General features: G+C 37.3%; 1 protein-coding gene across 1 annotated transcript; it reads left to right on the forward strand.

Moving 5' to 3' along the window:
* The first annotated feature begins 213 nt into the window (after positions 1-213).
* Positions 214-24355, forward strand: cep131 (centrosomal protein 131). Its single transcript, XM_079595115.1, has 26 exons — positions 214-361; positions 1199-1387; positions 2099-2193; positions 4238-4349; positions 4511-4638; positions 6474-6578; positions 6713-6889; positions 7034-7151; positions 8501-8617; positions 8708-8861; positions 9016-9113; positions 9201-9380; positions 9978-10169; positions 10252-10389; positions 10551-10676; positions 11468-11584; positions 13686-13788; positions 14323-14524; positions 15630-15737; positions 16905-17022; positions 17563-17637; positions 18758-18900; positions 19428-19605; positions 20814-21010; positions 21160-21220; positions 21317-24355. Exons 2-26 carry the CDS (start codon positions 1199-1201, stop codon positions 21386-21388), a joined length of 3303 nt encoding a protein of 1100 aa, XP_079451241.1. The 5' UTR covers positions 214-361; the 3' UTR covers positions 21389-24355.
* Positions 24356-24971: the final 616 nt, after the last annotated feature.

Consider the following 24971-nt stretch of genomic DNA (forward strand, 5'->3'; position numbering starts at 1 on the left):
TGTCACATTTAAAACTAGAAGTCATAGTAAATTATTTATCTCAGTAGCTCAAATTAACACCACATCTGCTGCCTGTGCAGCACGCCTACCTATCTTGTCTTTTCGTCACGCCTCTTTCAGCCATCATGTCTAAAATACACACCAAATCAGCCAATCAGATAATCGGATTGCTCGGAGCTTCACCAATCAAAACTCCTAATGGGCGGTGCTCGTGTGTGTTTTCTGGTTGCCAATGAGAAGATGTTGCGCTGTGGAGTTGGAGACAGATGAGAAATCACTGTCAGACGCTCCAAACGGGAATAACAACGCTCTTATTTGAATAAAGACAGTTGCTTCATCTGATGTGGACGATTTAGAGAAGGTAAGCAGTGGATTGACAGTTTAATCCTAATGTATTCGTCGTGTTTATCATGTGAAGCTAGCAAGAAGTGGTGCAAGAAAGACAGTTTCGCCATAGCTGAACCAACTCAATGCAAGCCTGTGGTAGTATCCAGTAACTATTCAATAAAACATCTGTTTATATTTTTTTTGCATGATTCTCAGAAGCAGTGTATTGTGTTTTGACCTTCATTAAGTTTGAGCTGATACCGAAGGAGGCCTTTGGTTTTAAAATGTCCTTGTTTTTGTGTGTTTAAACTGTAGACAATTGTAATAGAAAGTTCTAGACTGTCATATTTATATATAATTGTATATATAACTTAGTTTCCAATTTACAGATAATATAAACTATTTAGGTAAACCAAACAGTGTTTGGAAATCTTTTGATATATGATGGACGTCGTTGATGCTTTGAACCTGTTACCATAGAGACAGACCTATGGATGATTTTACTTGTCCGGTTCAACAGCATATTTTACAGTATTCGTGTGGACATAAAATACTAATAATTATGGTATTCCACCTTCTTCTATATAACAGAGTATAAGAGAGACTGAACATTGAGATTTCAAAGTGATGGATATATTTATAGTCAGTATAGATATTTCTAGTTATGCTTAGCTCTAAAATATTAAATCAGTGTATTTACATTGTGTATGAAATAATTGTATTATAATAGTGATTTGTTAATCACATTGGAAATTCATTAGTCAAAAGTTGTGGGAATCCTGACTATCCAGCTCTACCTGTGGTTATACTGGTTAACGTTAGATCTTGTTTTTGTTTTTTTTATGACCTCTTCTATTCTCATCGTTTTAAGATGCATACAACTCGCAGTCCATCCACATCCATCCAGACAGGAGCAGCTGGAGACGTACTGGACCTCAGCCTGACCGGCTCTCAGCTCGCAATGGGCCGCAGACCCAGCAGTGCTTCACCTGGAAAACACTTCTCTCGATCCATATCTGTGTCTGTGGCCAGTGACGGCCGAGGGAAGCGAAACACTTTGGTGAGTCTGTTTGGCTAGAAGACTGTGTAATGATCAACAATATAGTAGGTGTCCCTTGTATAAGGGGAATCAAATAAACAATGATGGTCATAACTGTGTATATACATCGCACTTCAGAGTGATTCGGAATGCTTTATTTTATGCACAGCAGTTAGCCTAAAAGTTATTATGTGTTTTCATAACCATTAAATTAAAGCAAAAAATGTAACTCTTGACCCCACCATCTTCCCTTGTAGACTTGCATTTTTCATAAAGGCAACTTTTCTGTCATGCATGTGTTTGTCTTCACCATTTAACTCATTTATTAAGATTTGGGCTAATGAATATAAGGATATTTAATATCACCATTCTGTCTTTGTTTAAAGTACAGCAATAATTCACCCAAAATTAAAAATTCTGTCATTATTTACTCAGTATGGAATTTTTTTTCATACTATAAAAGCTCCATATAAGTAAATTAATACGCATGACTCCTGCACTGCATTTCACTTCGCCTAAAGCCATGTGATAACTTTATGTGTAAGAACAGACTGAAAGTAATATAATATTACTGTGCAGTTTGGACATCAATAACATCATTGGTTGTCTTGTAACCAAATGGCATGATGTAAAAACTGCTCCTTTAAAGTGAGAGATGCTCCATTTTAAACCTGTTCTTAGTCTGCAGCAGGCTTAGTATTATAACTGTTTTGCGCTCCTTCTTGTTGGCAGACTGATGCTGGATTGGGAAGCTCACGAGCAATTAAGAACCTGCGTCGTTCTAACAGCACCACACAGGTGAACCAGCAGGCCAACACAAGCACCAGGTACAGAACCATCTGTCATCCATTTCCATGCCATTTGACTCTTCTGGTGCTGATGAATCTCAACAAAAAAACAAAAAATAATGAAATCCCATTTAATAAAATTAAGTCTGTTTTTAGGATCTTTAGGTTTAGGGTTGTTTGTGACATTATTATTTTCATTACAATTAAACATTTTCTTTGTAATTCTCATTACCATGGTGCAAAAAAAAGATATTGCACAAAACTATACTTGTATATTAAGTTGTATATTATTTATACATCATATGTTGTGCTTTCTGTAGTTTATGCTGAGTTACTAATATGAATCTAATGGGAATTTTTCTTTTAATCAGCATAAATTTAAATAATTATATTATAAATAATAATATATTATATTATTAATAATGTATTAAGATATTTGTTTAGAATACAGTTGTTTTTGCAAACAAAACATTTGTGTACATTTTTTGCATTACGGTAATGAGAATTTGAGAGGTAAATCTGTTTAATTATAATAAAAATGCTGTCTCAATGAAAAAAAAAAAAAAAAAAACTTGGTCCTCAAGGGACCTAAAATGGTCTTTATTAAATATATAATTTCTGATTGATTTATTTTTATTTTGCGATGAAATTAGATCATGTTTTGTGAGATTCACCCATCAACATGTGCCAGCTGTCCTATTCAGACCTTGAGAATGGATAGCTAATCCCCAGGGGACATGAGTGAGAGGTTATTCAACATGTTTGATTTTTTTTTTTTTGGCAAATGCAATGATGGCATGTTTGTGCACGTACATGTCTAGTCCACATGCCTTCATGCACGCACTTCACCCAAGTTGTGGTATGCTTGGTTGATCACCTCCTAGACGTGGAGGTTGGGGGTTTATACCCTTAAAGCAGCAACAGCTGGGGGTTTGAGTGAATTTGGTTTCCCCCAGACAATAGCTATTGTGGCCTGGTGGCTGCAGCACTAGACAAGCAAGAGGGGGCTGGGTTCAGCTTTGTCAAGAGGAGAGCCGGGGTCTCCGGTTTCGCTCGAATGAGGGCCCAGTGAAAGGAGAAGTGTGCATGCTGAAATTCTTTTGTCCAGCAGCTGCCAGGCCTGCCCTCCCCTCCCCTCCCACTGCATCCTGGGATGCCACAGAGGGGTTTAAATGAAGGAACGACCCAACACCCCTTCCCCCTTCCTCCTGGTGTTTAATAACTGTCATTCCGTGACCCCTCTTTCCTCTGAATCACTTAAAAAGAGGAAATGTGGTGGAATGTAGTTCCTTGAATTGCTTTTCATTGGACCAGCTGACGCTAGGCGCCCCTCACACCCCCAAAACACTCACATATGCACACTGAAGTTGCTAGCACAGATGCCGGTGGGTCAGACATAGGGGTGAACATTATGTTAAACATTTGATGCAATTTAAATGTTAAGGGGTGCGATTGCCATATGCTTATGGACATCTGCCCCTCTGCTGTAGCATTCCTCTGCTGGGAGCCCAGTGCAGCTGTTGTCACCTCCGAAAAAGGAACTTTTTTGATATGCTCGTCTGATATGTTTAGCTTAAATAGTCTGGTTGGTTTTACTGGAGATGAATCTCACAGGTCATGCACTAGATTTGCCTTTATTTTTGTTCTAACGAAAGGAAACGCATGCTAGGTATTCCTAATATTTATAAGAAGCATTTGAACAAACCCTATACAACAAAAAAAACAATTAATATGCCGATCAGCATATTAGAGTGATTTCTGTAGGTTCATGTGACACTGGAGTAATGGCAATAATAAATATATCCCTTTAATAAATTATTTTAAATTATATTAACATAGAGAACGGTTGTTTTAATTTCTAAGATTATTTCACAATATTACTGTTTTTACTATACTTTTGATCAAGTAAATTCACCCTTGGTTAGGGTTAAAAGAGACTTCTTTTAAAAACATTAACGGAAGTGTCAGTGTTATTGGTCTAGTGTTGTGTTTATATGTCCCTCATGTGTGTTTGGTGTGTTAATACTCTGACCTTTCTTTCTTTCCTTCCTTCCTGTCTCCCTCTCTCTGTGTCTGATTGCAGTGAAGGCCACACAGAAGACTTCCTGGCTCTGTTCAACAGCAGCTCTGATGGACGTAGAAAACTGGCCGGCCTCTCCAAAACGTCCAAAGACCGTACCACTTGGAACATCCTGGTAATGTCCAACTCATCCACTACTTTCTGTCTCATGCCATTGTGATTGTCAGATCTTATTAAACGTTTTTTAAGGGTAACTGGCCCTTCTGATTGTTATGCCACGAGAAGTAACTTAAAAAAATGTATGAATGCATCCTGTGCATCCTGTCTTGCTTTCAGGATGATCAGCAGAGAGTGTTCCCCGTTCCCAGCAGCTCTCACAGTACCTGCAGTATGGATTCTCCTACAGGGCTGAAGAAGAGGGAGGCTGGCGTCTCTCTGGCTGCTAACTTCACTGCCAACAACAGGTGGGAGGCCATTTTCTCCGACAGCGCAGACAATGTCCTCATGGTTAGCTTTCCAACTCTGCTGTTGCCATGACAACAGTGTCACTGACAACTTTATACCTTTTTTTCTGCTTGTCAATTAAAGCATGAGCATGCCCTGGGGAGAAGATAGCTAGGACTCCTTTCGACTTTATGGGTTTTAAATATACAGAACCAGAATGTTTAGATACGCTTGACAGAATTTATGTTTCTAATTATCTTAAGAATCCTTTTCAAATAACAGTTCATGCTAGAATTCTTGAAATTTGTTTGGTAGACAAATATAAATTGCTCCTAAATTGTGAGTTTCTTCTGTTTGGTATCAGTAAGATTTTATTTTGAAACATTAAATTGATCAAAAGTGACAGTAAAGACATTTCTTTTTCAAATAAATGCTCTTCTTTTGAACTTTCTATTCATCAAAGAATCCTAAAATAATAAGAAATGTTTCTTGAGCACCAAATCATAATTTTTCAAGGATCATTCATGTGACACTGAAGTAACAGAAATGGTTGCTGAAAATTCAGATTCACCATTACAAGAATAAATACAATTTTAAAATATATTCAAATATTAAATAGTTATTTTAAATTGTCATTATATTTCACAATATTACTGTTTTTACTAACGCCGCACAATTTGGGGGAACAAATCTTATTTTTCTGGATGAATTGCCATTTAAAATGCATTTTTTAAAGCAAATTAACAGAGCTGCACAATTTGGCCCCATCAATTTGACTACCGGTAATAATAATTTTGATTATTAATACATAATAAAAATATGAACAAAAATAAGACTTTTTACTATTTAATTATTTAAAAAAATACAATACATTTAAGAATAAATATAATACTTGAATAAATACAGTAACATTATAACAATACTATTATAGTTTAAAAGAAATTTTATTTTATGGAAAACTGCAGGGCGTCCTGTTAACATGCAGACTGAGGCGGCCTATAACTATAAATCATTAGAAAGGAGCTTTTCTGTACACTATATTGGAGGGGAAAAAAACATCTAGATTATTATTTTTCATATTTTTGCCCAAAATAGGGTGGTGTGAGCATTATTGAGTGCTATAATAAACACATCATGTAATGTATGTTTCATTGATACTGGAAGCTGAACGTGCGCCCTTGTGCAGAAAGTCCAAATATGCCTAATATGGACAAAGGCATCCAGCTATCACTGTAGGTACCTGAATATAAAAAAAGATAGAAACGCTTTGACTTATTAAACATGAAGACCGTAAACATGGTTTATCTGTGTTCAAGTCATATCAGGTAATTTCATAAGAATAAAGTATAATTATAATGCATTGCTAATCGACTTAGCATGAATTACAGTATAGAATACTCCAAAGTAATACATTGTCTGCCTCATTCTGTGACAAGAAGCCACTTCAGATCCCAAATTAAAGTTATTTCAAACACTTGACTGACGTTATGAAGTGAGTTTGGAGTAAAAATTTTGCTTTTCTAATGCACATTATAAGTGACTCGAACTCAGTGTTTGCAGAGAATCGAGCCGCTCTGATCGCAGTGTTGCATATATTTAATTAAAAATCACAACCTTTTTGATTTCATAATCGCACTAAGCAAAATCGCGATTTCGGTTTTATTTCAATTAATCACACAGCCATAGTTTTAACTGTTTTTAATCAAATAAATGCAGCCTTGGTGAGCGTAAGAGACTTTCAAAAACACTTCTTTCAATATACAGGATATTATATTGATATATATTAATATAATGAATTATTATATTATGCAAAAATGTATTTGAATATGTATGATGTCTGTGTGTTGACTTTCAGGAGCAATAAAGCAGCGGTGGGTAACTCTGTGACCACCATCCTCCATAACAACCACTCAGAGAAACCCCTCACTCCCAAGAGCTCCAATCAGAAACCCTCCTTCAAGTAGGTTCATAATGACCGTTAAATGATTGCACAGCTCTGTGAACTAATCTTAGACATAAGGCTCTATTTTTGCTAGAGTATGCTGTTGCCAGGCTTACACATTTACAGTTTTCTCTCTCTTTCTGTTTTAACAGTAACATAATCAAAGCCACCGTAAATGATGATTCGACTCTGGATGTGAGTGGTTCTCTTACTAAGTCTCAGAAGAATTTCTCTTCTGCATCATCGAGCTCCAACAACAACGCCCCCCGTAGTCCCCGAAGCCCAGGTCAGCCACGCAGACGAGAGGTGACTGAGGAGGAGGCCGAAAGGTCAGCAGTGTTTTCCAGCCCTCATATGTTTCCACTTGAGTTAATTCTCTTCGTACAAATGTTTGATTGGCCTTTAGACATTTCAGACTTTTCAAAAATGACCTTTGTTTGTACATGGTTAAACACATTTAAAAAAAATTACAGGTATATTCAGCAGGTGAACCAGGCTGCTATTATCATCCAGCGTTGGTATCGTCGCCATGCCAACAGAAAGAGAGCCAATGAGAATACAATCAAACACCTCCTCACATCTAAAAAGAAGGTAATGTATTTTACCCAAGAAGGTCTATAATACCTCAAATTATATTATATTATATTATATTATATCCCTGATAGTACATGTACATCACAGAGACGTCTATTTGATGTCTGCATTTACATCCACAAGATGTATTTTTTAGTGTTTGCTCATCTGCAATATGCCTCTTAGATGTTTCATAGACATTTAGAAAATGTCTTTAAGATGTTTATGTATGTAAAAAGTGTGAACACTCTCTTCCACCCTCATTACCCACAACTGAGGTGCCATTGAGCAAGGCACCTAAACCCCAATTGACCTATCGGTTTAACTCAGTAACTAAGGACCTTAGTTACTGTTGCTATCTCGGACAAACAAACAGAGTTATTAACTATCTTACAATGACAGCTGTCCGTGTGAAAACCTTGTCACAAGACGCTTTTGATCAATTTTGGACACAGAAGGACCACCTCTTCTCGAGGAGCATTCAAGTGGGACTAAAATATGCCATGGAGGGATATATAAAATATTTTAAAATAAATATGGTACGTAACACGATTTTAATTCATTTGGAAGCGAGGGTTTACAGTTCACAATGCAAGCGGGAGAAGCCTCGTGTTACTGTCGTCACGATCGCAGATGGCTGTTTTTTGAGACATCGGGTGTTTTTGACCTAAACTGTACATGACGTGAGAACAGTTAGCTATTTAGGTTTGTATGTTCTCACTAACTCACTAACTTTAATTGTAACTTAATGAGAGTATGACAACCAGAAAATTTATGTTTTTGTCTTTTTTGGGATTTGGGTTGAATCCTTAGGGAACCAGGTTACTGCGCTCACATTATTGATGTTATAAATTGGCTGATAATTGGTCCGTTCGCAAATAGTCATATAAAAAATCTTATCACACTTTTGAAAAACGCACAGTACGGTGATTCAATACAAGAATACCCATGCCCATCCTCTCAGGATACCTGGAATCAGTGTTACAAGTACCCCTGGCACATCGTTTGACCATTTTTGTAACATAAACACCATAAAACCGATGAGATCTTCGGATCTTCCAATGTTTCTCTAGGGCGCTGAAACCTAAAGATGTCCGAGTTCGGTCCCCGTGCAATCGATACTCAACTGCCATTGGGTCATTTGCGTTCGAGGGGAGGGGCTTACCGATAGGTCAATTGCTCCCCGGGCACCGCAGCAAAAAATGTTTGTTCACGGTGTGTGTGAACTTGAATGGGTGAAATGCTGAGCACAGATTCCGAGTATGGGACCGCATACTTGGCTACACATCACTTTCACTTTGATGGTATCTAGCCTATTTCAAAGGTATCACTCCATTTTTGTGGGTAATTTTGTGTATTATCCCTAGGAGAGGGAGCAGAGAGCAGAGGAGGAAAAAACCACTGAGTCATTGAAGAAGAAGGAAGATGATCGAAAACGCATCAGGGAGGAGAAAGCTCGTCTGGCTCGGCATACCGCTATACAGGTAGAGTGTAGTTTGCAATGCTATTGCAGTTTGTGTTGGCTAAGTCATTGTTTTCTGACGTATTATTGCATCGTTTGTGCATCCAAACAGGAGCTTCAGCAGAAAAGAGCCCAACGTGCTGCAGAGGTACAACAGATCGCAGAGGAGGAGGTAGAGGCACTAAGACATGCTGGGAAAGTGGGCCGTAAAAAACTCACCAAGAGTTCACCCACTTCTCCCACTGACATCAAGGCTATGAACACAGGTGTGCACTACTCTGGGTCTTTGATCAAACTGACACAATTTCCTCTACCTTATTCTGGGTCCTTTTATACTTTGTGGGTGAATTTCATGAAAAAAATATTGAGGTCACATAAATCACTCTTAAGTAGTCACAACCTTTGGCATTTATTCTTTAGATTCTAATGTAAAGGTGGTGCCTGATCTGGATGATGTGACGAATTTGAGGGCCGCGTCACCCGTTGGTTCTGTGTGCAGAGGATCTCAGTGTTCACAGGTAACCACTTACATCAAACTGGGCCTTTTTTCACAAGCTGTGAAAAAAATTAAAGCTTTTGCTCATCACATCGCTTCATGCCCTAAGGAGATCCTCCAGAGGTCTGTGAGCATGGAGGACCAGCGGCAGGGCGCGCCATCGAGCAGGACGCAGTCAAAAACCACTCTGAATGACCTGTTAGACACACTGAAGCTCTTAGAAGGGGAGCCAGAGAGACTGTCAGAGCCCAAGAGCTACAGGAAGGACAAGTATGCGTGGATTGACAAGGTGAATTGACACTTTCCTATCTTCAGTTCTGTATATACACTACTGTTCAAAAGTGTAGGGGTGGTAAAGATTTGTTAAAATGTTTTTGAAAGAAGTTTATTAAGCTCACCAAGGCTGCATTTATTTAATTAAAAATACAGTAAAACTAATATTGTGAAATAGTATTACAACTTTTCTTTTTTTATATACTGAAATATAACTTATTCCTTTGACGGCAAAGCTGAATTTTCAGCATCATTACTCCAGTCTTCAGTGTTACATGATCCTCCAGAAATCATTCTGATATGCTGCTCAAACACATCTATTATTATTATTATTAATGTTGAAACAGTTGGGCTGCTTAATATTTTTGTAGAAACTGGGATGCATATTTTAGGATTCTTTGGTGAATAGAAAGTTGAAAAGAACAGCATTTATTGAAAAATAAATCTTTTGTAAAATTATTAATGTCTTTACTGTACTTTTGATCAATTTTAAGCATCATTGCTGAAATTTAATTTCTTTAAAAGAAAAAATCTAATTGACCACAAACTTTTGAACAGCGGTGTATATGACCTTTTTATGATTGGCTAACCTTCACATACATTTTCTTCTTAGGATGGAGACTCAAACTCTCTGACGACTGATAACGTGGAACGGCACAGGCAGCTGAGTCAGACTCCAGTCCTTCCAGATGGGGGCGCTCTGCTTTCAGAAGCTAAACTGCAGAGCATTATGAGCTTCCTGGATGAGATGGAGCAATCCGAGCAGGAGAGACCACGCTCGGTCACCTCTGGATCACATAGAGAAGTAAACATTTGAACTGACTATATGAAGTTATTAAGTTTTATGTTATATCAGCACTGAATTTTATATTCATGTGTGTGTGTAGGTGGTGTTGTCAGAGGAAGATCTAGCAGTTGTTGAACAAGCCTCGGCCACAGCTGCTGAGGTCACCGGCTCTATGATGAGACTCAAACTGGACCTGGATGAGAAAAAACGCACCGTCAATATGCTACAAACAGCGCTGGTAAAACAAACACACACATGCATTTATTATCATCTGTATGTTTCAGAATACTCTGCACAACCTCAGATGACTTTTACCTATGTTTACGTGAAATATGCAACCGCAGATCTGTGTTTAGTGCTGCCTAAGACTAATTCGTAAATATGAATGTGTGTCTTCAGGCCCAGCAGAGGGAGCTGACGATCCGGCATGTGAAGGAGACAGAGAAAGAGCTCAATCATACGTTCCAGTTACAGAAACAGCAGTATGAAGCTGCGATACAGAGACACCTGACGTTTATAGACCAGGTATTAATCTCAAGCATAGACACACCAAGACATTTAAAGACAAGACAGTAGCCTCTATACAGCATCTGTTCAGTCTGTTCAGCAACTTTCATCAATCATCAAAATTGTCTTTACAAACTTCCTGTCCCTAATCATTGTTTTACAGTAATAAAAAATCCTAATTGAGAATAGTGAGAATTACAAAAACAAACAAACAAACACAAACTAGAATAAATTATTTGGATGGATTACAGTAGAATGGATCAGAAGGAAACAGATGCTTAGTTGTCATGAAAATAATGTCGGAATTTAAATAATATATAATTGCATAAAATTATTATTATTATTTTTAAAGAAATGAATACTTTTATTCAACAAGGATGCATTCAATTGTTCAGAAATTATAGTAAAGACATTTCTAACATCGCAAAAAATCTGAGCTATTCATCAAAGCATCCTGAATTGTTTTTACCAGTTACCATAAATATTAAGCAACACAACTGGTCCACATTGATAATTATAAGACATGTTTCCTAAACTGCAAATCAGCATGTTAGAATGATTTCTGAAGGATCATGTAACAGTAATGCTATTGAAAAAAAGACTGTCATCACAGTAATATAATAAAATAGTTTTTAGTTGATTCACATTTTGATTTTAAATTGTAATAATATTTGTCTGTTTTATATAATATCACTGTTTTACTGAATTTCTGGTCAAATAAAATCAATCGACGTGAAATATTGTGACATTCTAGTCTTACTGCTAGATGAGGTTGTGCTTGTATTAATGTGTCTCTCTCTTTCTCTCAGCTGATTGATGATAAAAAGTCCCTGAGTGAAAAGTGTGAGGAAGTAGTTGGAGAACTCAAGCAGGTGGACCAGAAATACACTAAGAAGATCGCTCAGATGCAGGAGCAACATGAGCTGGTGAGTTTTAATGAAGTGGTGCAGTGATCCTATCAGGATCTGCTGCAGAGGAAGTGCCTCAGGGTCTGAGCAGTTTTTGCTTTAGCTTTGGCCACAAGGGGGCGATCGGCCTTTAAATGTCTGTTCAAGTGTATTGTCGATCTTGTAGTGCCTCAGTCTCAAACGTGCGCTGGTTTCTACATTTCTTATTTTCACTGTGGTTTGTGGTTTTCTCTGCTGCTGTCATTAGCTGTGTTTCTGCACACAATCTTGAATATGTTTGTATTAACTTGTGCACACCATCAAATGCATGTTCGCTTGCTGTGTTGCTTTTTCCACTGCTAACTGTTTCTCTTTCTGCATTTGTTGTGCGTTTCTCTCTTTATCTGTCCTTCCGTCTGCAAGGTGTGGCAAATTCTGGGTCCCATGTGCGAGGTAACTCTTGTTTTTCTCTCTAACCCCTCATCACTCCATTGTTCTGTCATTTTCATTCTTTTATTCCTCTCCCAACGCTGACTTACAGAGACAGCTTCATTTTGCTTGGAGCCATTAACCTTGCAATCTTTTTTAAACTTCAAGGAACCAGCAGTTCTTGTAAGGCAGCAAACATACAGTGTTTATTTTCAGTTTTAGGATTTGATTTTGCATGAAAGAAACGCTAAATAAGAGCTGCTTTGTCATTGTCATAACCCATTGCAATGTGTCTTGTTTTCAGTCTGTAATAAACACATCACTGTGCAGTGCAAGTGGCTGCATATAAATGGTTAAATATTTCCAGAATAGGTTGAGTTTCGATTCAGTATGCTGATTTGGTGTGTGATACCATCAGTGTATTTTGGAGTTCCCATTGCTTTGGCACTTGCTATATTGATCTGTCATGCATTCACAAACAAAATACAGAAATAGACAAACAGAAAGATAAAAATAAATATGTACCGTAAAGATGTAGTCGACTGTACATTTAATGTAATTAATTCATTACAGAAGTTTAATACTTTATCTTTTTCTTAATACTTTACTTGTTCATGTTCCATTCATTCATTATTCATCATTCTGTTCCATTGATTACTCTAGCGAATTCCCGACAGCATGGAAAAATGCACAGAACAAATTATAACATTATAAAAACTTAACATGAGTGCCCTGTTGTATAACCATCATGTGAAGACTGTGTCCTAAGAACTAGTCTGACCAACTAGCAGTTAGCCAAGGGTAATCTGTCTAATTTGAATCCGATTCAAATTAGGCCAATGTAAATTACTTTAAGAAGTTATATGACTAGTCTTAAAGAGGAAATGTAGTTGATTTACATGTACGACTGGTCTAAGCGGTGTATGCAACCAGCCAATGGTTGATGGATAAACCTATTCAGTTGTTTAGTTTCTTTTTAAATGGAGTAGTAAATGAGAACATCCCCATGGTCATCATGTTAGTTCTCATCCAATAAAAGTGATCCATATGGCAATATTTCAAGATTACTGAAGTCTACGATCGCTTTGTGTGAGAAAAGGTAATGTAAGTTGTAATGCACTGAAATCTTCAAACATCGGCTATGGTCACCTTGGCACATCAATGAGAGAAGTAGTGATGTCCGATTCATGAGCTAATTATTCTTTGTGGATTTCTTTATTGACTCCAGTTCACAAAGAACATTAAACAATTTGTTACAAATCAGTCATCACTACTTCTCTCATGAACTTTTATAAATGCAGGGCTAAAGTGGATGTCAGGATGTTCTGTGTATGACAATATATATTTAGATCTACTGTTCAAAAGATTGGGGTCAGTAAAAAGAAAATGACAGGTGTTATTTGATTGAAAATCGAGTATTGCTGAAGACTGGATAATAGGAAAACGCCTCAAAGCACATCTTTTTGCGCTGCCTGTAGATTATCGTAGTTATCGTAATAAGCGCGCACAGACTATTTTATTTTCATCGTGACTGGCTTGGCGGGAGTTAATCACTCAGCATCGTGTTATTAATGCACCGTGTCAAGTTAAAATAGTTATTTTAAGTCCCTGTCTCAAGATGTAGCAGTCTTTCCCATTAATTTGCGCTCTTTCTGTTTTTTTTTTGTCTTTCTGTTTAACCATCCTTCTATCCCTCTCTTCCTCCACACAGGAGATTAAGAAGCTAAAAGAGTTAATGAGTGCCACAGAAAAGATCCGCCGGGAGAAATGGATCGATGAGAAGACCAAAAAGATCAAGGAGATCACTGTGAAAGGTCAGCAGAGTTCGACAACAAGTGTCTGTCTGTACCAGTGCCACATCACCAGATGCTTCAACAGTATTCATTTCAGCCCAGTCTGCTTGTTTCTGCCAAAATGTGTCACGTCTCTGTGCCCTAAAGACATAAGTAAAATGACTGATGTATGACACACCTGTGAAAAATTTATTCACATTTTATAATTACCTTTGTTAAATTGCGTAACCTGGAGAGAGCAAACTGGTTTTTAATTGCTCACATGATAATGAGAATACTGTACTTTCAAACTGGTCCAACTGTATATCACTCATCTGTCACCCGTTTTGATTTTAATATATTATATTTAGTATATTTGTGTGTATATATATATATATATATATATATATATATATATATATACACACACACACACACACACAGCATCAGCAAATAGTGTGATGTTTTATTATTTTCCTCCTTTAAATTCTGTTGTAAAATCCAATGATTATTTGAATGCTATACTGCAAATATTTATGTTAGTTCTTTATAATGTTTGATAACTGTCTCCTCCAGGTCTGGAGCCAGAGATTCAGAAGCTGATCTCCAAACACAAGCAGGAGCTGAAGAAACTGAGAGTTCTTCACGAGGCAGAGCTGCTTCAGGCAGACGAGAGGGCCGCTCAGCGCTACGTCAGGCAGAGCGAAGAGTTGCGGCAGCAGTTGGAGAGAGAAAGAGATGAACAGTGCCAGAGAGAGAGAGAACTGGCTAAGCAAAGGTACACACACTCACATGTGTCCAGTGCACATCTGTTCATCAGAGATCAAACCAGTGACAGAGATGGGCAGCCAAGATGATGTGCTCACAGATGTTAGAAAACACAAACACACTCAAACTGGCCTGGAGAGTGCGACAGAGGAAACTGGCTAGACATGATCTCAAAGCTAAATACAGCTTTTGAACACACACACACACACACACACACACACACACACACACACACACACACACACACACACACACACACACACATAAGAATAAAGAACAGAGTCTGCTGTTTTTATATAAAGCTAATTATAATTATTTCAGACTAACCCTGCTGTTCTTTAAAATTTTAGTTTTCTTTCCTTTGTTTATGTATTTCCTATTAAAACAGGATGTTGAAGTAGGACATATCAATGGCCTTATCTCTTTTTTTAATTACCAATACCATTTGGTTTATATCTTTGAACCAATATTTGTTACAGAGATTTTTATTTCACGCACAAACTTCTGTCAGACACTCCTTATGCTCCTTATGCAGCTCTTTCTCTACAGTTCATAATTACCACATCTGTCAAGCTCCTAAAAAGACATAAATACAATAAAAGCACCATAAACGTGGCCCATATGATGCTGAAGCCACATGATAGCTTTGTGTGAAGATCAGACTGAAATACAGTTTTGGACAGCGTTCAAAAGTTTGGTGTTGGTAAGATCACCAAGGCTGCATTTATTTGATTCAAAATATATACAGTACACGATATATACAGTGCTGGGTAGTAACTTATTACATGTCATTTGGATTGCGTAATCAGATTCCTAAAATTAAGTACTTACAATTAGATTATATTACATTTTTAAAATACTCGTAATCAGATTAAAGTTACTTTTTTATTGATTACATGTTATTCTCACAATGGCAGTAAATTATTAATAATTCATTGATTATCCCTATATTAAACATGCCTCTAAAAATAAACCAGGTGTGAATAATTGGCACAGCTAAATTCATCCCTCAGATCCTTGTGTATATATACGTAAAACAAAGATGAAGTCTTAATTTCACCTGCATTGAATTATGAGAACACAAGTGAGTAAATGAATGTGTGTTTGTGTCTCAGGTTTGAGAAACAGCTGCAGGAAGAGGAGAACGCACTGCAGCAGCAGAGGAGGCGCCTGTATAAGGAAGTGTCCGAGGAGAAAGAGCGAATCACACAGCTGGCAGCCAGGTCAGGTTTAACAACGCTATCTCACGACCAATTCGTACGAATTTGTACGAGTGATTAAAAGGTGGCTAATTCGTACGAATTTGTACGATTTGTCTAAACCCACGTGATGGGTAGGTTTAGGGGCGGGGGTCAGGGGTAGGTCATTCGTATGAATTCATACGATTTTGGCAACTCGTAAAATATGTACGATTTAGCAAAAAACGTACAAATTTGTACGAGTGAGGTCGTATGAATTGGTACGAATTAGCCACCTCGTAAAATTCGTACGAATTGCCGTGAGATCGGGCTGGGTTTAAAGGATGTTTAAGGTCACATGACCAGGACCCTGTTTATCTGGCTGAACCATTGGGTGCCAAATGTTGCTAGCTAGGAATTGTCATAAATAATTACACTAAGAAACTTCAATACTTTTCCTTGTTGGGATGGTTGATTTTTGTTAAAGTAAGAATATCAACAACAAAAAAATGTACATTATTTTCAGAGAATGCATCTTAAGTCTTGTAAGTTTACTTTTCCTTCTTATTAAAAATCACGAAAATTTTTCCAATTAATGTTTAAAACAAGAAAAAAATCTAATTGAGTAAGAACTATGAGATATTACATTTAAAAAAAAGTATATTACATTAATAGATGTAATAATAGAAATGAATAGATATACTGTATTTTGCTTCTGAAGTGACTTTGTTTTTAAATATATTTTTAGTTGACTAAAAAATACTGATTTGAAAATATTTAACACTTTCTATATTTAACATGCATTCTAAAAGTATTTTTAATGGATCAATTATGCCTTATGTTACATTGTGTGGTCTCATGAATAATTGTAACCACAGTTATAATGCATTTTAATACTTATCTATTCACTGAACACACCTTTATAAAGTGTAAAGCATTTAAACACATGGCAAACAACAAATTTCAGATGCAACAAGGGATCTGCAAATAATATAATGCATTTTAACTTTGGTTACAATTATTTATGAAAAGATAGAATGCATTATTATATAATGTGTATATTATGAATACCTTTATAATGCATTATAAATAAAGGCCTTAAGTAAAGCGTTACCATATTGTTTTTTACAGTTGCTTTCCAAAAGAGAGGGACGAGATGAAACAATCAAGTTAAGTTAAAACTAAATGTGAATTTGTTTGTGTGTGATATAGGCAGCACGCTGAGCTGGAAGACTTAAGGAAGCAGTTGGAAGACAACAGCTCATTGGCAGGAAGAGCGTTAAGAGAAGAACTGGAGAAGAGCAGAGATGAGCAGGAGAGACGTCACCAGGTAACACTCACATCTAGTCATGTTAGTCCACACGTCAAGTGAAGCATTCTTCCATCATTTGACTCAGCCTCTTCTTTATTGCATCAGACACAAAAGGAGATGTTTAGCAATCAGAAATAAATTGTAACATCAGATTCTGCAACCAGCCACATGCTTTGGTTACAGTTCTGTGTGTATAACTGATACTTTCTTGTGAGTAGTACCAAAAAAATGTAAGAACAATGAACAACAAAAGAAAGCCAGCAGTAAATGCAACTTTCAGTATTGAATTGATACCAAGTATTGATCCGGTTTTAACATTCTCAGGAAATGTCTTTTGATTAATGATGTCATTCTGTGCAGCACTCATCTCCTGCCCTCCGTACATCATTCCTTGTCTAACCTCGGTCTGTTTTCTTTGCCTGAAACTTTCAGACCAGAACTGTATTATATTTGTTGCTCCAATGTTTGCAGTGGTCACAAGAAAGCACATTTTTGTGGAAATATTTGAATTTTGGGTCTCATTCTTTTAATTTTGTTTTTGTCTGTATTTTTCATTAGGTTGAAGTTAAGGCCCTGAAGGAAAGGCTCGAAATTGAGAAACAGACATGGGAAGAAAATTATATGAAAAAAGAGGTATGTGTTTATGTATACATGTTTTGAAATGAGTTTATATATTTTATTTGTACTACACTTATTTACTTGTTTACAGAGTAAGACACAATTGTATGCATATGTTTAGAATTTGTGCCTAAATGTACATCTACTTATTAATTTAATTTTCTCATGATTAATGTCAGGTGATCTCACATAAAGCTTGAGTGATTAAGATATAGGATGGATTCTCAGTACACTGCGGTTAACTGGGAGTTGGAAATTACATCATCATAGAGTTCACACTAATATCTTCTGCTTTCTGAGACTCTCAAATTTGCACTTCACTAACAGTTGTTATGATTGCATGTAGTTCATTTTTATACAACAAGAAAATACTGTATAAGGAATTTTCTTGGCTTTGAGTTTTATCATCAATGCTAATTATTTTGTAGGATTCATTTTTCACTACGTTTCAAAAATTTGGGGGCAGTATAATTTTTTTTTTTTTAGGAAATTATACTTTTATTCAGCAAGGATGCTTTCAACTGATCAAAAGTGACAGTAAAGACATTTATTGTTACAAAATATTTCTGTTTCAAATAAATGCTGTTCTATTCTTTGTTCTTAACTTTCTACAGTATTCATCAAAGAATCCTGAAAAAAAAAAGATCCACAAAATATTACGCAGCACAACTGTTTTCAACATTGATAATAATAATAAAAATGTTCCTTGAGTGGCAAATCAGCTTATTAGAATGATTTCTGAAAGATCATGTGACACTAAAGACTGGAGTAATGATGCAGAAAATTCTGAATAAATTACACTTGAAAATGCGATGTAACAGTCATTTTAAATGGTAATAATATCACAATTTTTTTTTTTTAAATAAGTGCAGACTTGGTAAGAGACTTTAAAAAAAAGTTTTATAAACCAGTCAGAATTTCATAGCAAATGCAAATGAAGGTGATATTCCTTCACCTTCGCTTAAAAGTTTTAACAGAGTAGTTTGCTATAGTGTATGTTTTCGGGTTTAGTGCGTTTACCCACCCCTGATACCAACCGTACCATCTCTGTATTAATAAAGTCAAATAAGTTTTACAACTGTAAGCGTGTGAAAGGTTACAAGGTCCTCTCAAAACATGGTGTTTCCTCTCACAGGAAGCATGGCTGCTGAGCAGAGAAAGGGAGCTTAAGGAGGAAGTGCGTCGAGGGAGAGACAAAGAGATTGAGCTGGCCATTCAGAGACTAGAGGAGGAGACCAGAGGGTCAAGAGAGGAGTGTGAGAGAGCAGCTGACAACCGGTGTGTATCCCCTTCCTGTTTATGTAAACTTGTGTGTCTGTGGAGAGATGGATAGCACAGGATGTTACAGTTTTGCCCACATGCTTTACATCAGTTTATTTCCACTGGTGGTAAGACTTGGTATGTGCTACACATTTCCCTGCTGACCAGTTTGCTGGTAGACCAGTGCAGCCATACTGTTCATCATGAGTTTGAATTATAATAAAGAAAATACATAAAAAAAAAAAAACTCTCTCTTCATTTTATATGTATATGTGTGTGCATATATATATATTACATACAGTGTGTGTGTATTTCAAATTTGAAAAAAAATTACATTCAGCTCATATGCTGATTTTTTTTCAGCAGGGTTTTGAATAAAACGTCAACGATATCCTTGTGGGCCACATATTTAAGCTCTTCCTGGGTAGTTTGAATTTAGGATATGTGGCCATTTACATTTAAGTCACTGAAGCCTATCCATTTAACATATGGCAGAAGAACTGTGTTTTTTACAACCTGAATGTAAATGTGTATGGTGTGTGCAGGATAAAGCGCGTGAGGGAGAAATATGAGACCGAGATCAGAGATCTGGAGCGTTCGGAGCGGGCGGCACTGCAGAAACAGCAAGAGATGAGAGAGAAACACAGTGAGATGGAGGCAGAGCTCCTCCGACTGCAGTCACTGTTACGACAACGAGAGCAAGAGATAAGCGACCTCACTCAGGTAACCGCCGTCACGGGGACGCTGTCTTGTTTGTCCTCGCTCATTATAGTTAATAGGTGACTTATTAATCTACAGACTCCCTTGTAGATTTCTTGCTAGAGATGGGAATCATAAGGATTCCATTTTCACATAACGATTCAGGCTCCCTAACGATTTTATTAGCGATAATTGGTCCCAGTTATATACTAAACAAAAACAGTCAGTACTTCTAATTCCACTGTATTAACTAATCAGACAGATTTAAGGGTACTCTCACACTTGGTTCGATTTCCTGGGCCAAAAAGTTTGGCAGCAAAATGTATGGTGTTGCCCACCACTTTTATATTTTGGTTTTTGAACCTTTGGTTTTGTTTTCACATAACAGCACTTGCTGTACATGTACTGCAAATGTTCTAAAGAACACAGGAGTCCATTTCTGCTAAAGGCGAGTTCTGCTTCACACAGTTTTATTGAATCATATGTCATCAATAGTGGTTTACTTCTACGATTTAGTACGATTGTGTTCATATCAGCAGCGAACCCTACTGTAGATCACATGAACCGTATCACACACCAACCTTTTTATGAAGACTCTAGTACGGTTCACGGTTACGCACCCAAGTTTGGAAAACAGTGCTCACATCATCCAAACGAACCAAACACTGACGTCATTTGAACTCAAGAGCGCACTTAAAGTGCTGGTGTGAAAGTTTCATTTTGAGTTGGACTAATAATAGTTTACTAAGACAGGAAGTCCTCAGACGGATTCAGTGAGTAATTCAGGTAAAAAGCTAGGCTACTTGTTTCTCTAAAAGTGTGATAAACTGGATGACTTTTGACTCTTTCAATTTAATGTTACACCTGACTGTAAATACATGTGTGTGAAACGACTGACAATAGATTACCAATTGTGGTTAGATAAGATGTCCAGGATCAGAGTTTGCACATAACACAAGGCCAGTTGCTTCACTCATTAACCACAGCGGAGAATGTCACAGAACTGCCAAGAAATGTCTGAGTCATATTTGACCACAACATTATTATCATTTCATAAAATAAGTCTTTTTTAATACTTTTTAAACTGTTTTATTTGCATATTTATTTTGGAATTAAATGTCTTGGAATTCTAAGCATCAGTAAGTGTTGTGTTGTGTTTTGTTTAGCTGGGTTTTCAATCAACTACTGCCCTCATGCTTTTGCCTCTGTCTCTTTTCATGAAATGGCTGCAGACTCGTGATAAGTTGTCGGATGAGCGCCGCAGCCTAGCAGAAGTGATCAGGCAAGAGTTTGCAGAGCGCCTTGTAGAAACAGAGGAAGAGAATAGGAGGATGAAGATGGAAATCTCTGAAGCCAAAGCACGACTCCGCTTGGAGGTGGAGCGAGTGAGCAGAGAGAAAGAAGAGGAGCTTGCAGAAGTGCATCAGAGGTCAGAGGCAAAGAGTATCTTTCCTTAAGTCCCTTGTCCTTGATATTAGCTTTAAACCTGCAGATGAGGTGTTTACTATGTTTGAATTAAGGTTCTGTTCTCATCCACAATAAATAAAACCAAATAATGGTTCTTTCTTCCTTTAATAGAGTAAAGTCAGCTATTTTGAAGAAGGAAGAGACTGTTAATAACTTGCGGAAGCAGCATGAGGTATATCGCAACACATTTGATTCAATGTATTTGCTTTTGCATTAAATGCAATGCTTGTTGATTTACAACTAACTTGTCTTTTCCTCTGTCTTTAAGGCTGCGGTGAAGAGAGCAGATCATCTTGAGTCTTTATTGGAACAGCAGAGAAAACAGCTGTTAGGGAAATGATTGACAAGTTAGGGCATTGAGCCCTCCCACCACCATAACCCCGTCCCTTCTGTTATACCGTCCTCCTGCACAAAGAAACGTCCACCTCTCTTTATTTTTTTTTATTTTTTGCTTGTTTGGATGAACTGATGGATTCTAGGTGGACATTTTGGTTCCACCAGATTTCTCATCCAGAAAGGCGGCCTTTGGCATTCCCATGGGAACAAGGCAAGAAATAGGAGAGGAATTTAATCTTCTCCGGGATTCCAGGAGAGGCTTTTGTTGGGCTCTCTTGCACGGATATGACCAAATTACAGATTCCTTTCAGCCACTGGTTTCACACAGCCAGACAAATGAACTCAGAAAAAAAAAAAACTTAGATCTATTATGTTGTTGAATCTTACAAAACCTCACCTCATAAACTTATGCATATTTCACCTCAGAATCAAAATATATAAATGACAAATTTCTTTATTTTCATAAAAGAATTTGGCTCATTAAGCAAACAAAAAAACTTTCAAAACAAGAATATATTATTTAAGTTGTAAAGTATTTATACAACATGGTATTTTTATAACTAATTTATGCTTGTATTATAGTCATTTTATAATAATATAGTAAAAATGGAAATTTTATGAGAATCACAATCGAGATGAATGGGAATTGCAAAACCCTCAAAAGTAAAACAATGACGGTTCACATTGTGGCAAAATGTCATTGATTTGTCATGGAAATTGTCACTGCAAAATGGTCCTAAAAATAAGCTTTTCTAGCATTTATTATTTTGATTTGAGGGTAAAATCTGTATGCATTTGTGAGATTACCCAAGAAGTGGAAAAGCCCCTTTTGCTGGGCACAAAGGCATTCACAGTAAACGGTTCCAGATGTTTCTGTAACTTCATACCCTCTTCCGGTCTCTCTCCGGCGCTGGAATGGGTGGAGATTACAGTGGACAGGAGAAGTGGGAAGAGCAAAGGCTTTGATATTGAGCAGAGAAGTTAACTCTTCACATTAAAGAGGAGAGGCCTATCCCCCCCACTGACACAAACATCCCCACTCCCCTGCCTTTTGTGTGTTGCATACAGATGCCTTTTGTCCCGATCCCCCTCAAGGCTATCTCTAAATTACAGGAGATTTCCCAGAAGCCCCCAGGACACCCACACATGCTCACACAGAGCCCTCGGTGAAGCCCAGTTCTGGTTCGGATGTCAGTGAATGATGGCAGCACAGCTAGGCGATAGAGATTTTCGAAAGGTTTGTTGACAGTAAAGCATTAAGTGGAGAAGATAAGTATGGAGTGTCTCTTTAGATTGATAGGGACTGACAGTAGATTTAGCGGCTCTCACAGAACGTATATGTGCAGTCATTTTGCACATACTGAAGTGAGAGACCTGGATGAGGTTGAGTTGAGATGGATGTAGAAAGTTGGGTGGATAAAAATATCAGATGGATAGAAAATGAAGAGTATAATTTGGGATAGCAGAGCTGGGACAGAACGTCATGGGACAAGATGACTGATTGGCCAAGAAGGATGTTCCTGAATCAACATACAGGGTTCCCACAGTCGTGGAAAACCAGGAAATGATTTTGTTGTTCTACCACTAATGTAATATAATGTTGATCCTGGAACACTTCTCTCTTGGTGAAATTACTTGAGCCGGGGGGAGACATAGCATGCCTGTTATTCATTCTGTGGTTTAACTTTTAAGCACAACTAAATGCCAATCCTCCAATCACTTTCTCTCTCTGCAATGTATAACAAGCGGAGAGGAACTGAAATGAAAGCAATTCAGCAGGAGTTAAGGTGGCAGATTGGGGGGTGGTGCTTCAAAACTACCACAAGTCTCCATTGTTTCTTTCTACAAGGTCCCTTTCTTTTGGTTTTATTAGAAGCCACTTATCTAAAACATTTAGAGCCAATAAAAATGGCACAGACCACAAAATCTTGAATGTTTGGCCAATTATCTTGGGAATGTTTGACCCAGATTTTTATTCCGATTGGGCAACTTTAAGTTTTGTATTCAAAAGAGAACTTCTATTTAAAAACTTCTCTTTATCTACAAAACACAACCCTTGTTAGAGAAGTTGATTTATGTGGCAAATTAAATTGCTTATCGAAAGTTGAACTACATGTGCGAGCCGTAACTTCCTGTCCAATGTTAGACAATGCTTTCTTGTACCATTGTTTGATGGATTTTGTATATCAGATTCTTACTGATTTGTGAGCTGTTTAGTCAACGGAACCGCATCGAAAAGGTCAGAGTGAAAAGTGCCTCATTCCTGTTCTCTAATGAGTGGATCAGGTGTCTCATTTGAGGACAGAGAGGGAACGCCAGAGTAAGCTTAAACTGCAGACCCATTGCAGAATACAGGAGGCTCTGTCATGTGGCTCAAGCGTAAATACTGAGATTTCACTGAGGCATCATTTCATGAGTCACCTGTTGACATCACACTTAAATGTGTGTATCCAAAGTCAGTTGGATGCAATTTATTCGAACCCTAGTGTGAGGTTCAAAGCGTTAAAACATTCTGAGAATGTTTCCGATGCGTTCGGTGAAGGTCAGAAGCAGATTGGCAGCAGATGCAGGTCCTTGGCTGACTTTCTGCCTTTGAATGGCAGCGTGGTTGGCATGGCCAGTGCATGTCAGTCCCACTCGTGCCAATGAACCATTCTTTTGTGTGTAGTGTTTAATAGCCAAGCGCCGGTCGCCATTTTCCTGGCCTTTTGTAACTGTGGTCTGAAAAAACACTACTTTTATTATCTTAAATAATGTCTGGATCATTTCGCCTTCAAACTACTCTCCCTCTGTGTTTTTAAAATGTTTGTTTTTGCATGTCTGAGTTTTAAAATAAATTAAATGTGCCCTTTAACATGTAGCTCTTAATTTGATTCCTTTACACACATGCTGTATTTTGATCATTGAGTTTAATAGCTGTGTTTTTCGTACAGTGAAGTAACGAATCTTGTCAGTATGAAAATAAATCTTGAAAATGAGTTTGTTTGACTTCTATTTTTTTTTTCCCTCCATCTGGCAAAAGCCTGCAATTACATAATCTCCACAGTCCACTCCCTGAGCATTCAGATCTGGTGCTTTTTGCTTGGTTTTAATTCCACTGCAGAAACGGTCTGCCGCAGGTTTCTCTTTCAACCTGCTCTTTTCTTCACATTTAAAGCTTGTTCCATGTGAAACTTGATTCAAATTGTTCCACAATGATTGGTGGAATGAACTTTCAAACTAACCTAATTTAATTGCACATAAAAGTATTTTTTTCTACTGTTCTACTTCTGATAGTCGACTAAATATTAGGGGTGGTTAATCTGTCTGATTTCCCGATTCGATTCGATTACGATTATTGAAGTCCCGATTCGATTACAGTCGATTTTCGATTATTAACGATTCTCGATTTGCGATTGATTTTCCATTTCACAACAGTAAATTCACTACAGTAAAAATCACAACAATAACAAATTATAACAAACTTCAACATATTCTGAATCTCTATTAACATAAAATACGGATGTCCACGCATCACATGTTACAGCTATCCTACCCAGCTTTCTTCAGTGATTCCATGACTTCGGTTTTGGTCTTGTTGTAGAGTG

The sequence above is a fragment of the Phoxinus phoxinus genome, assembly GCF_949152265.1.
Source record: "Phoxinus phoxinus genome assembly, chromosome: 21".
NCBI classification, from domain to species: domain Eukaryota; kingdom Metazoa; phylum Chordata; class Actinopteri; order Cypriniformes; family Leuciscidae; genus Phoxinus; species Phoxinus phoxinus.